General features: G+C 51.0%; 1 protein-coding gene across 11 annotated transcripts in view; it reads right to left on the bottom strand.

The window, feature by feature from the left end:
- Positions 1-13,089, bottom strand: part of LOC144770912 (uncharacterized) — a 347,728-nt gene that overhangs the window by 79,512 nt on the left and 255,127 nt on the right. For all 11 annotated transcript variants that reach the window (XM_078655722.1, XM_078655727.1, XM_078655721.1 and 8 more), the window contains one exon: positions 11,823-11,927. In XM_078655722.1, the coding sequence (XP_078511848.1) occupies positions 11,823-11,927 (105 nt within the window). The remainder of the gene's footprint in view (positions 1-11,822; positions 11,928-13,089) is intronic.

Raw genomic sequence — 13,089 nt, 5'->3', positions numbered from 1 at the left:
TTATGTAATGCATGGCCGTGGTGTTGTCCGTTCGGATGAGAACCTCCGAACCTCGCAGTCCAGGGAGAACGCTTGAAGAGCCAGCTTGATAGCCCTGAGTTCTAGGAGGTTGATGTGAAAAAAACAGTGCTGCGGTGATCAATGTCCGCTGACATGGAGATCCTGAAGTACTGCACCCCAGCCCTCCAATGATGCATCCGTTGTCACTGTAGGAGAGTGGGGGGTCTGCAATCCCACGGCCACCCCAGATTTTTGCTTTTTGCTTCACTGGTTTACGACTTTCCCTGGCTGTGGGCCTGCTAATCAGACCCACAGCCTAGCTGTTCTCTCTCTAAATTACAACCATGTACCCTAGGTGCATTTACCAATTGGTACTGGGCCACCTTATACCTTAGGTATCCAGGGCATAGGTGTACCCAGGGCCTACCAGGGGCTGCAGCATGTTTTATGCCACCCCTGGCTGGTCACCCAAATCTGACACAACTGGCTGCACGACAGCTGGGGCAAGGTGGTGTAATTGGAATTATGTGAGATGGTGCTCTGGCATGAGCTGAGCCCGTTTGCAGCTTGCGGAACCAAGTCCTTATAGCTGTTCCATGATAACGCTATACCATATACTCTTAAGTGCATTATAATCCTCGCGGTTAAATGCTAACTTTGGCATAGCATTATCAAAACATGTCGAGTAAGGTGTCATACGTGTTGGAATACTAACCCCTCGCCAATTCTGGCGACGGGGTTAGCATTCCACCCTTCTAGAGGGACACGACATGTATGTAACTGTAAACCCCGGTTAAAGTTAACTCGAGCCTCAGCATCACAAAATGGATGCTGCGACCACAGACACAAGTCTGACCTCCTGCTGCTGGGAGTCCTTCCAGCAAGGGAGACTTAGACAAAGGGTTTCCTGCCTTGGGAGGTGCTAGCACCACCCCAGACAGGATTTTGTGTATTAGGTAGGCCAAGGCTGAAAGGAATGAGACATGCCTGGGGCACACAAGGTGCCCTGTGCATACACCGGTTCCAACCAGTTGCTGGGGCACTCCAGCCCCAGCTCTGGCGGGAAACTGGACAAAGGATAGGGGGTGTAACCACCCCCCTTCCTGGTCCCACCCAGGGGAGGGACCTAGTCGTAGTGCAGCCCCCTTTAGCTGAATAAAGGTAGGAGCTGGTCCCATTCCAGATTAGATTACTCTTGACAACTTCCACGAAGAACTCTTAACCTTCGACCTCCTGAGCATCAGAAGACTGAAGAATCTCCCCTATGGTCAGGGAGTGACCATCCTGCTTCGCAGGCACCATCAAGCTCCTGTGCGGTTTGCTGCAGAGTCCTTCCATCCCGGAATCCGACGACCCAGCTCGACAAGACCCGGACCTCCAGACCTCTCTGACCTCTACCCACATCCACAGCACAGCTGGGACCCGTGGGTGCGACGAGCAACGTGGAGACGGCCATTTGAAGAAACCTGCACAGCGCTTCCAGCAAGACCACTGAGGGTTCCTCGAGTAAGTGCATTGGGGACTGAGAAGCCCCACACCGACGCAGCTCCTGCACCAAAGACCAGCCCCCCAGCATCCCCGTGATCTGCGTGGGGCCCTTTTGCCTGGTTGCTGCCCTTCCTGTTGTCTGGTCACTTGCCGGCTGGCTAGTGACCTCTGAGACGACGACCCGAAGATTTCGACACTGCTATTCTGGTCCCCCAGACTGGCCCTGGCTTCCTTGTAAAAGAGAAGCACCCCGGACCCTCCTGGTCCACACCAGATGCCATCTTTGTTCCACCGCGTGGCTTGCATTAGCCAAGGCCTGTTGTCCAGATCTACGATCCGACACCGCCAACAGCAGCAGACTACGTGGGACAGCTCGTGCCTCCAGTCTGGTCGTGAAGAACAGCTCCTGGTCCACGCAGCTACAGAGAGAAGCGACCCTTCCTTCACCTGAACGCGGCGACAGCATCTGGTTCCCTCCTGGTTCCAGCACCGTCACTGGCTAGTGACCAAGACTCTGTCCCCTTCCTTTTCAGGACTTCCTTCTTCCTAGTTCCATCCTTGGAACCACCGGACTCCTCCATCTGGCTGCCTGCCAGCAACTTCTTGTTTCAGGCATCACCGGGATCAACGCAGCAAACCCGACGCAACTTCAGCCCTATGCACCCGCAGCCTGTTGGTTAGGTAACTAAAGCTTCTAGGTGCTGAAGTCTGAGTCCACTATTCTAGTGTCCAGGTCCACTGTTGTTTTCCCTCCATCCAGCCGGGTTCGTCCGGAATCCGTAACTTTGTAAACTGTAGCATCCATAGACGTTGGTACGCATCCCGCGTGAGAGTTTCCACTCTGCACGTGAGTCCCGTGGGCCTCCTGCTCCTTACTTACCTAGTTTGTAGCGTAGTCCCACCGATCCTCCAGCCTCTGGATCTCCTTACAGTATTTTCCTTCCTCGCATTCCATTGTTTTGAGTATATGGTTTGTCGTGCCCCTAAGGCACTTGTATAGATATTGTGCGAACTCGTATTTCTTTTGTAGTATTGTCATGTGCTTAGCCCTCTGACCTCATAAAGAGTTCAGAGGTGTTGTTATTAATAAATATATCGTTTATTTTCATAACAACCTGTGTGGTGTCCTTTCATCTGGTATTCAAGGGGTTATACGGTGGTAAAACAGCTGGCTTCACATGCCAAAAGAGTTTAGCCTAAAGACTGCTTTTGTCCACGCTACTAGGATAGCTGGTCTATCAGGTTGACTTACAACCAATCACCATAAGGGTTATTTGGACTGATACAAGGTGATCACTAGAATTAGTGAGCATCACATATCAGGCCAACTTCTCACAGTCACCACCTGAGGAGACGGATTGCTTACGAAGGATAGACCTTGGGAAAGGTTTTCCTGCTTCGTCCACCACAAGGCAGCCTTTTTCATTGCCGAGGTGATCGTCACTTTGTCGTCGAATGAACCGTAAATTTGCTTCCACTGTTTGTCTAGCTGCTCTTGAAGAAGTCGCACACTCAGTCTGCAGTGAGGAATTAGAGGGATGCATGAGGAGATTACTCCTAGAAGGGATTTGTAACCGCGTACTGAAAGATACCTTCTTTTTCTCAAGAACAGTGCCATGTTTCGCAGTTTTTCCTGTCTTTCTAAGGATGGGAAAGCCTTGTGAGGATTCCAGTCCAAGATGACCCCTAAGAAGCGTGCAGTCCTGGACGGAACCAGAGATGATTTCTCCTTGTTGAGAGTAGGACCCAAATTCTGAAATAGGTTTGTACATGCCCTGACTGCTTCCTTCGCCGCCTCCCTGGACGGGGCCTTCAGCAACCATTAGTCCAGGTAAGGGAAGACCTGAAAGTGTTTTTTCCGCAGAAAAGCTGCCACCGGTGCCAGCACCTTGGTGAAGATTCTTGGGGCCGAGCAAATTCCGAAGGGTAAAACCCTGAATTGAAAATGGCTCTTGGCTACTGTAAACCGTAGAAACCTTCTGTGTGCTGGGTAAATGGGTATGTGAAAATACGCATCTTCGAGATCAAGTGTGGCCATGAAATCCCTTGGATTGATGAGCCGCAGTATGTCTTGAAGCGAGACCATCCGGAAGGATTGAGAAATGAGATAGGTGTTGAGCTCCCTGAGATCTAAAATAGGGCGCCATTTCTCCAGCTTCTTCTTTACCAGGAAGAACCTGGAATAGAAACCCTCCCCTCTCTGAGATGAGGGGACCAGCTCCACCGCTCCCTTCAGGAGCATCTGATGAACCTCGAGCTGCAGGAGACGCAGATGTTTTGACAGAATGGCAGCAGGGGGCTTGGATGGTGGGATTTGTGTGAATTCCAAAGTATGGCACTTTCGAATGATGTTTAGCACCCAGCGGTCTGATGTTATCCAGTTCTGAAGGTATTGAGATACCCTGCCTCCTACTGATGATCTTGTGGAGGTGGACACAGCAGGAAGAGCCAGGACGCTGATATTGCCTCTGGGACGGATGACATCCTTGGCAATTCTGTTTCCCCTAGTATTTGATCTGGAGAAATTCGATGCTTGACCTTGTTTCTGATGATACAGCTGGCGGTATTGATGAGACCCTGAACCATATGATGAGTACCGCTGCTGCTGGTATGAGCCTCTGTATGTGGTACTTTTGCCTCTGGCACCTTTAAACGGAGCCTTTCACTATTGAAGTGTACCCAGAGACCTAGCCGTCTCTGTATCCTTCTTAGAGAGTGTCATCTATATGCTTTCCAAACAACGCCTCTCCATTTCAAGGTAGGTCCAAGATTTTATTCTGGATCTCCGGCCTGAACCAAGTCGCCCTGAGCCATCCCTGGCAACGAAGAACCGCTGCCTCAGCTAGTGATCGAAAAGCTGTTGTGGCGATGTCCATAGCACAATCGATTATCTCCATCAATGTTGCTTCCCCTTCCTGTAAAATTTTCCTTGCCTCACCTTTCGCTTCCTGGGGCAGTTCAAGTTCAAGTTTAGCATTTGTATAGCGCACTACTCACCCAGAGGGTCTCAAGGCGCTTGAGGGAGGGGGGTAATTTACTTATCGAATATCCAAGTTTTTAGTTGTTTTCTGAAGGAGAGGTGGTTCTGTGTAAGGCGGAGGTGGGTGGGGAGAGAATTCCAGGTTTTGGCAGCTAAGTAGGAGAAGGATCTTCCTCCCATGGTGGATCTATGGATGTGTGGAATTGCGGCGAGGGCTTGATTGGACGATCGTAGTTGGCGGGTGGGGGTGTAAAAGGACAGGCGCGTGTTGAGGCATTCGGGTCCTAGGTCGTAGAGGGCTTTGTGTGCGTGGGTGAGGAGACGGAACGTTATTCTCTTGTTGACGGGGAGCCAGTGGAGGTCTTTCAGGTGACCGGAAATGTGAGCTTGGCGGGGGATGTCTAGTATGAGTCTGGCTGAGGCGTTTTGGATGCGTTGGAGTTTTTTCTGTAGTTTGGATGTGGTTCCGGCGTAAAGGGTGTTTCCGTAGTCCAGTCGGCTTGTGACCAGTGCGTGGGTAACCGTCTTTCTTGTTTCGGTGGGGATCCAACGGAAGATTTTTTTGAGCATACGTAGGATGTTGAAGCATGATGATGAGACGGCGTTGACTTGTCTGGTCATCGAGAGGGAGGAGTCCAGGATGAAGCCCAGGTTACGTGCGTGGTCCGTAGGTATGGGTGCGTTTCCCAGGGCCGGTGGCCACCATGAGTCGTCCCAGGCGGAGGGGGATGAACCTAAGATGAGGACTTCCGTTTTGTCCGAGTTCAGTTTTAAACGGCTGTTCTTCATCCACTCGGCTACTTCTTTCATCCCTTCGTGTAGGTTGGTTTTGGCGGTGTTTGGGTCTTTGGTGAGGGAGAGGATTAGCTGGGTGTTGTCGGCGTAGGAGATGATGTTGAGGTTGTGTTGGCACGCGATGGATGCGAGGGGACTCATGTATACGTTGAAGAGGGTGGGACTGAGTGATGATCCTTGTGGTACGCCGCAGATGACTTCGGTGGCCTCTGATTTAAAAGGGGGGAGGCGGACTCTCTGGGTTCTTCCGGTGAGGAACGAGATGATCCAGTCCAATGCTTTTCCTTGTATTCCGACGTTGTTGAGGTGTTGTATAAGGGTGCTATGACAGACTGTGTCGAAGGCTGCGGAGAGGTCAAGTAGGATGAGGGCAGCTGTTTCTCCGTTGTCCAGTAGAGTTCGAATGTCGTCTGTTGCTGCGATGAGGGCAGTCTCGGTGCTGTGTTTGGCTCGGAAGCCTGATTGTGAAGGGTCGAGGGATTTGTTGGATTCGAGGAAGGCGGCGAGCTGACTGTTGACGGCTTTCTCAATGACTTTGGCAGGGAATGGGAGGAGCGAGATGGGGCGGTAGTTCTTAAGTTCAGTGGGGTCTGCTGTGGGTTTCTTCAGAAGGGCGCTGAGTTCGGCATGTTTCCAGCTTTCCGGGAAGGTAGCGGAGTTGAGGGAGCAGTTGATGACGTCTCGGAGATGGGGTGCGATAATGGAGTCTGCTTTGTTGAAAATGTGGTGGGGACATGGGTCGGTTGGCGATCCTGAGTGGATGGAGTTCATCAGGCAGATGGTGTCTTCAGTGGTGATTGGGCTCAAGGCGCAAAGGTTGTTGGAGGGGGGTTTTAGTTCGGAGGTGGGTGGGATGGACTGGTCTTCGGACTGGTTTTCAAAGCTGTTATGTATGTCAGCGATTTTGTTGTGGAAGAATGAGGCTAGGGAGTCACAGAGGTCTTGGGAGGGGGTGATGTCGTTGGTGCCGGCGGTGGGGTTGGTAAATTCTTTGACGATGTTGAATAGTTCCTTGCTGTTGTGGGCGTTGTTGTCGAGTCGATCCTTGAATGCTGATTTCTTGGTGGATCGGATCAGTTGGTGGTGTTTGCGGGTGGCGTTCTTGAAGGTGGCCATGTTGTCAGTGGTTGGGTTTTTTCTCCAGGCTTTCTCGAGGGTGCGACAGAACTTTTTGGATTTCTTAAGGTCATCGTTGAACCAGGGGGCTTTTTTGCTACTTTGCTTGATTTGATGTTTTTTCAAGGGTGCTAATTCGTCAGGGCTGTGGGTGATCCATTTTGTGAGGTTGGTGGCTGCAAGGTTTGGGTCCGATGATTTTGCAGGAGGGTTTTGGTGAAGCGTTGGTCGGTGGTAATTTTGTTCCAGTTTCTGCGGGGGATTGGTTGTGGGTGGTTGTGGGTCGTAGTCTTTTTGTAGTTGAAGTGAACGCAGCTGTGGTCTGTCCAATGGAGAGCTGTGGTGTGATTGAAGGAGATGTGCTTGCTGGAGGTGAAGATTGGGTCGAGCATGTGCCCGGCATAGTGGGTGGGGGTGTCAACAAGTTGTTTGAGTCCGAGATTGGCGAGGTTGTCCAGAAGGGTGGTGGTGTTGCTGTCGTTGTTCTTTTCCAGGTGGAAGTTGAGGTCTCCCAGTAGAATGTAGTCCTCGGAGGGGAGGGCGTGTGGGCTGATGAAGTCAGTGATGTCTTCGCTGAATTGTGTGCGGGGTCCTCGTGGCCTGTAGATGAGGGTGCCTCTGAGTGTGGTCTTGGGGTCGATGTGAATCTGGAAGTGAAGGTGTTTGGTAGCTGCAAGTGTGTCGTTAGAACTGGTCGTGATGCGGATGGTGTTCTTAAGAACAATGGCGATGCCTCCTCCTGTTTGGTTGATGCGGTCCTTTTGGATGATCTTGTAGCTGTCCGGGATGGCGATGTCGGGCGTTGATGAGGCGTTCATCCAGGTTTCTGTAAGAAAGGCGATGTCTGGCGAGGTGGTGTCGAGTAGGTTCCAGAGTTCAATGGCGTGTCTGTGGACCGATCGGGTGTTGAGCAGGAAGCATCTCAGGTGGTTAGTGTCGGAGCTCTGTTTGGAGTTTGTGGATTTGGTGTGGGTCTTGATGCAGTCGAACTTGCAGGAGAGGCAGGTGAAGGGTCCATGGGTGTGTCCTGGGACGGCTTGGTAGCAGTTTAGTGGTCGGCCGGGGTTAAGGGCTGAGAGGGTTGCGGTGTCGTACGTAAGGCGGGTGGAGTGGTTTTTGCGGGGGCCAGGGGGTTTGGCGCTGGTCGCGGTCCAGGCGCGGACGGGCGTAGACGGGCTTACCTTTGGCGCGCCTTCGGCGCGCATGGGGCGCGTCCGCTGCGCGTGGACGCTGAGCGTAAGTGCAGCTGTCATAAGTGGAGAGTGGAGGGGGCGGAGCGAGGGAGGAGCAGCTGGGAGGCGGGAGCGGGGTGACGAGTGGGGAGGGGATCTATGGAAGGTGCTGTAGGGAGCGGGGGTGGGGCCGCGGGGGAGCAGCGGCTGGGAGTGGGGAGGAGAGAGGGCTTGAACAACAAGATGGCAGCAAACAACAACAACAACAAGGTGATGTAGGGAGAGATCGGGCCACAGACACAGAATCAGGCAGCACAAATGTTAAGCACAAGCGTGCACACAAATAATAATAATGGCAGCAAATACGTCCAGCAGCAAAAACGCTATGCAAACAAATGAAGCTATACACACAAATGCGCTATGCACCCAGATGAATAAATAGCAAATACGTCCCGCAGCCAAAACGCTAAGCACAGGAAGCAGTTATGATGGCAGTCAGTACGATACCGCAAGCGAGTGTGGCTCAGAGAATGTGGAGCGGGGTCAGGAGCGGCTGGAGGGACCGTGTCTGACTAAGTCAGGACGATCACAGCTCTATGTCGCTCCGGTCTATCCTAGAGTTTCCGTGGGAGGGAGGAGCAGCTGGGAGGCGGGAGCGGGGTGGCGAGTGGGGAGGGGATCCATGGAAGGTGCTGTAGGGAGCGGGGGGTGGGGCCGCGGGGGAGCAGCGGCTGGGAGTGGGGAGGAGAGAGGGCTTGAACAACAAGATGGCAGCAAACAACAACAACAACAAGGTGATGCAGGGAGAGATCGGGCTACAGACACAGAATCAGGCAGCACAAATGTTAAGCACAAGCGTGCACACAAATAATAATAATGGCAGCAAATACGTCCAGCAGTAAAAACGCTATGCAAACAAATGAAGCTATGCACACAAATGCGCTATGCACCCAGATGAATAAATAGCAAATACGTCCCGCAGCCAAAACGCTAAGCACAGGCAGCAGTTATGATGGCAGTCAGTACGATACCGCAAGCGAGTGTGGCTCAGATCGCAGTCAGGCACAGAGAATGTGGAGCGGGGTCAGGAGCGGCTGGAGCGACCGTGTCTGACAAAGTCAGGACGATCACCAGTTGATCTAAGAAAGGCGAAATGTCACACCATAACTGGCGATCATACCTGCCCAGTATCGCCAAAACATTTGCTGCCCGCACCAGAAGACTAGCCATTGAAGATAATCTTTTCCCAGCATTATCTAGTTTCCTGCCTTCCTTATCAGGAGGAGTAGTCAAAGGAGCCGACGGGTTGCGGGACTTCCTCTGTGCCGCCTGCGAAATCACATAGTCTGGTTTTGGGTGCCCCGTCAAAGACGCCGGACCATCCTCGGGCACCTTATATTTCTTTTCCAGGCGCGATAGGACAGGGACCACCGTAGCCGGGTTCTTCATACCCTTAAGGCCTTCCTCCCATACATGCTGCACAATAGGGATGGATCTAGTCACCTTCTTATATGGTTCCTTAAAGTCATATAGGAAACACTCAGTGGCAACAGACGGCATTGGTAGCTTGAACCTGCTAGATGCCCTTTCCATCAACTTATGGAACCCTTCGATATCCACCGGAGGGGATTCCACAGGGTCTGGACATGGTGACGCCGGGTCCGGAATTACGTACTCGTCCCATTCTAAGCCCTGATTAGGCCTGCCATCAAGGTTCTGATCCTCTTCCGGGGAATCATCCTGAATGTCTAGTGGCATTGAAGGTACTTGTGGAGCCGGTGTTTGCGGCTGAGACACCACCTGAGTCGGCAACTCTGGAGAGACCATCACCGGGGTCGTAGGGACAGGCAAGGCTTGAGTAGTCGGAATAGCAGCAGGCTGAGAACACCTTGGTTTGTAATCCTGCAACATGTTATGGAGATCTTGCAAGAGAGAAGTTGTACCATCTCTTGTCTCGTGAACTCCTGTGGCAGAGAAGAATGTTGATATGCACATTCCTGCAGATACTCTCCTTCTGAATCTGTCTCCTGACATTTCACCAGCAGTTGGGATGGACTGTGTGCATACCCAAACGATTCCTGATCCTCATAATCTGAATCCCCATCATCCTCCTCTAACAACAAAGTGGGAGGCAAGGGGGTGACCCTCCTTGGAGACGTCATGTCTGGAGTAATTCTTGTCATAGAAATAGTAATTTTCTCCGTCGACGATGGAATTGTTACATGTACCTGCTGTCTTCGGCGTCGTAGACGGAATAGACACCGCCGACGAACGAACTGTCGACGACGAGACCGTCGACACTCCTGCTGTCGTCGTCAGAGTTGTCGTCGTCTAAGCACTAATCGACGACACCTTCGTCGTCGTCATCACCGTCGACGAAATCTTCGTCGTCGCTGTCGTCGTCGATGTTCCCGTCGACATCCTCGTCGACGTCGCTGTCACCACCGTCGACGATCCCGTCGACTTCGACCGTACCGTCGACGGCACCACTTTAACTTTGGGCTTCAACGCCTTCGTCGACAGAGCTTTCTGCTGCGTCGTCGTCAACGACCTGGAACTCCTGTAAGACTTCTCAGAAGACTGAGAAGATGGCTTTTTGAAGGCTGGAGCAGTCTTCATCCCAGTAGACGGTGTAGATGGTCCCTCCCTCTCCTTTACACCATGGTGAGGAGATTCGACCGGACCCTGGCTCTCAGACTCTCTGGGGGTCATTTTTGAGGCCTTAACTGGACGCTCCAAAGAAGGTGAAGGGGAAACGCTACCCCTTTTGACTGACCTTCTTGAAGATGAGGCTGAAGAAGACTCCTCACTGTCGCTGGAGACTGTGTCTTTTCTGGACTTGAGCTTCTGGAGCCAGGTGAGGAGCCGACCCTCACGGTCCCGGAGGGTCTTGGTAGAAAAGGTGCGGCAGATCTTGCAGTCCGCAGCCTTATGATCCGGGTACAGGCAGTATATACAATCTTTATGCCTGTCCTCAACAAATAACCTTTTCTTGCCACAGGTGGAACAAGGCTTGAAAAGGGCCTTCTTCTTTTCCTTATCAGACATCCTGGAAAGGACAGCCAACAATTCTGAAGAGAAAATCTGAAAAGAGTAGAGATTGAGCACAGCTCAAAGGAGACTCCCTAAGCACAACGTGCGGTAGAAAATCTGAGGCTCTGAAGTTCCTTCAGGAGGATTCTATTGGGTGAGGCTCTTCTGATTGGCTGATGCTTAGTTTGGTCTCTTTTACAAAAAGAGGCGGATATGCTACAAAAGGGAATGAGGCCTAGGCCTTTTTCTTTCTCTTTTGTACCTACTGCTATGTTATTTTTGTTACCGAGACTCCCATTCCGACGACAAGGAATGATACAAAAGCATGGGAATCTATGAAAGTTCCAATACTGGGGCAAACATGACTTCTGCCACTTGAAAGGCCAGCCAGATATCGAGCAAACCTTCTGGAGGGCAGTCTGGGTGTCTCTGATGCTGCTCTCAGAGACACTGAAGAACAGGGGAGAGGATGTGGTCTAACGGCTAGAGCGGTCGACCTAGGACCTGGGGAACTGGGTTAGAGTCTCAGCTACGACGCTCAACATCCTGTGATTCTGGGCAAATCGCTTAATCTCCCTGTGCCTAACATAAAAAATGAATGTGTTTATCTGTAACAAAACTGGTGCTCATGTAAAGCGCTCTGATACCAGATGCCTCTGGTCTAGTTCGTGCTATTTAAAACTCCCCCCCCCCCCAAAAAAAAGCATAACATCCGCATATGTGAGATGGGTGCTCAGACTTTCACCCACGTTTATTCTGCAGATGGTCATTTCACCGTCTGCAGCTCAGTGTTTAATTAAACAGCGCTGCAGTTGTAGGTGGCAAAGTTTGTGTGGGAAGAGTGGGCAGCGGGAGTAATGGGGGCGGGGGTGCACCCGTAAAAAACAAGGCCAATCGCCTCAGGGTAAAACACCATTTCTGTTTGTCCCGCTGTGAAATGTTCACAAATGACTGAGACAGCGTCCATACTATGGTGAGAGCCCTACTACTCACCCAACGGACATGAACAACATCCTGACCAGTCTGCAGGGCTACGTCAAGGCACCATTTATAAAGACAGCCTGAAAGAGTATGTCCTTCCTTTCTAAATGCATAAGCCTCAATAACAAAGCTTTCTGTCTCTAAGTGGGTCTTGCTTCATGCGATTCATGATTAAGTCAGGTGTAAGACATACCTCCAGACACAAAAAGCTTTCAATGGCTTTCAATGGTGGCCTTCTTTCACAAGCCATCACTTACTTGGCGAGCAGTCCATTGGCTCTCTTCTATCTGGTTCCAGGCGGGTCTTGCGGTGGAGCGCTTCATTATCGCTTATCGTATAGACAGATGTGATGATAGGATCTTCTGTTTTAAAAAAAAAAATTGTTAAAAAACTACAATTCAGTGACATTGATCAATGTGGTTTCCAGCCACAATCATCTAAACACAAGCATTGGCAATGCCAATAGATCTGGTTTATGACTAAAACGGTCTTTTGTGTCATTGATGGGTTTAGGCCCTCAATAAGTCATCATATGTGCACTCTGTCACTGATCTTTGCGCTCATGCACCCACCACCCATCCACTGACTTGCATTCACGCTCTGACACAACCACAATAAAACACACAAACTTAACAAGATATGCAATATCAATTAAAAGAACACAAGCAGAGCAAAGAAAACCTGCTGTTATCTAAATAGAGTGTGGTGGATGCTTAAAAGAACAAACCTAAACATGGCAGTGGCTGTCAGTCTTGCAGTGGGGTTGTCCATAGTTTATCTAGGTTTTAAGGTTCCAACATGGCCGGGACATTTCCAATCAATGTTTTGGCCATCTTCGAATTGCACTTTTTCTTGTGCTTCTTCACTGTGATACTTCTCTTTTATCAATGTAATGATTTTAAAATCACACATTAAATGTATTCATTCATACCATCTTCCGATGGTAAAACAATGATGCAATGTGGTCAGCAGCATTTCTTCTGGTCACCTGGTTAGGTCTCGCCTGACCCAGCACATGCGCTAAACTAGACATTTAGTGGCTTGCTTTTAAAAGTGCTACCTTGTGACCCAAAGCAACGACACGCTAATAATTTGGGCCCTCCGTTGACTCGGTTTAAGAGAGACATGGCACGTTGGAAGGCTCTTCGGCTCTCCCTGTTGGGCAGAGCGGTGTGGTTTAAGATGATGGCCCTTCCTCGATTCTTGTACGCTCTCCAGAACACAATGGACCCAGTACCGGCATCCTACTTTAAAGAAATAGAGACCCTTCAGAGGAAGCTTCTGTGGGACGGTAGGCCCCGTATAGCTTTTCCCAAACTCACTCTCCCTTGGTATGATGGGGGGATTAGACTGCCAGATCTTCGGAGATAATACTAGGCCTCTCAGCTGGCGGCAGTCAATCAAGTCATCTACTGACCCCCAGGGGATCCTGGGTATTCAGCAATGGACCGCTTGCAGGTACCGGGTGGCGATTTCACCAGGACTCTGAATGCCAGGCCTCACCGGTTTCCCCTAGCTGGCCCA

The sequence above is a fragment of the Lissotriton helveticus genome, chromosome 7 (genome assembly GCF_964261635.1).
Source record: "Lissotriton helveticus chromosome 7, aLisHel1.1, whole genome shotgun sequence".
Taxonomy (NCBI): domain Eukaryota; kingdom Metazoa; phylum Chordata; class Amphibia; order Caudata; family Salamandridae; genus Lissotriton; species Lissotriton helveticus.
This window is presented reverse-complemented; position numbering and strand designations above follow the sequence as displayed.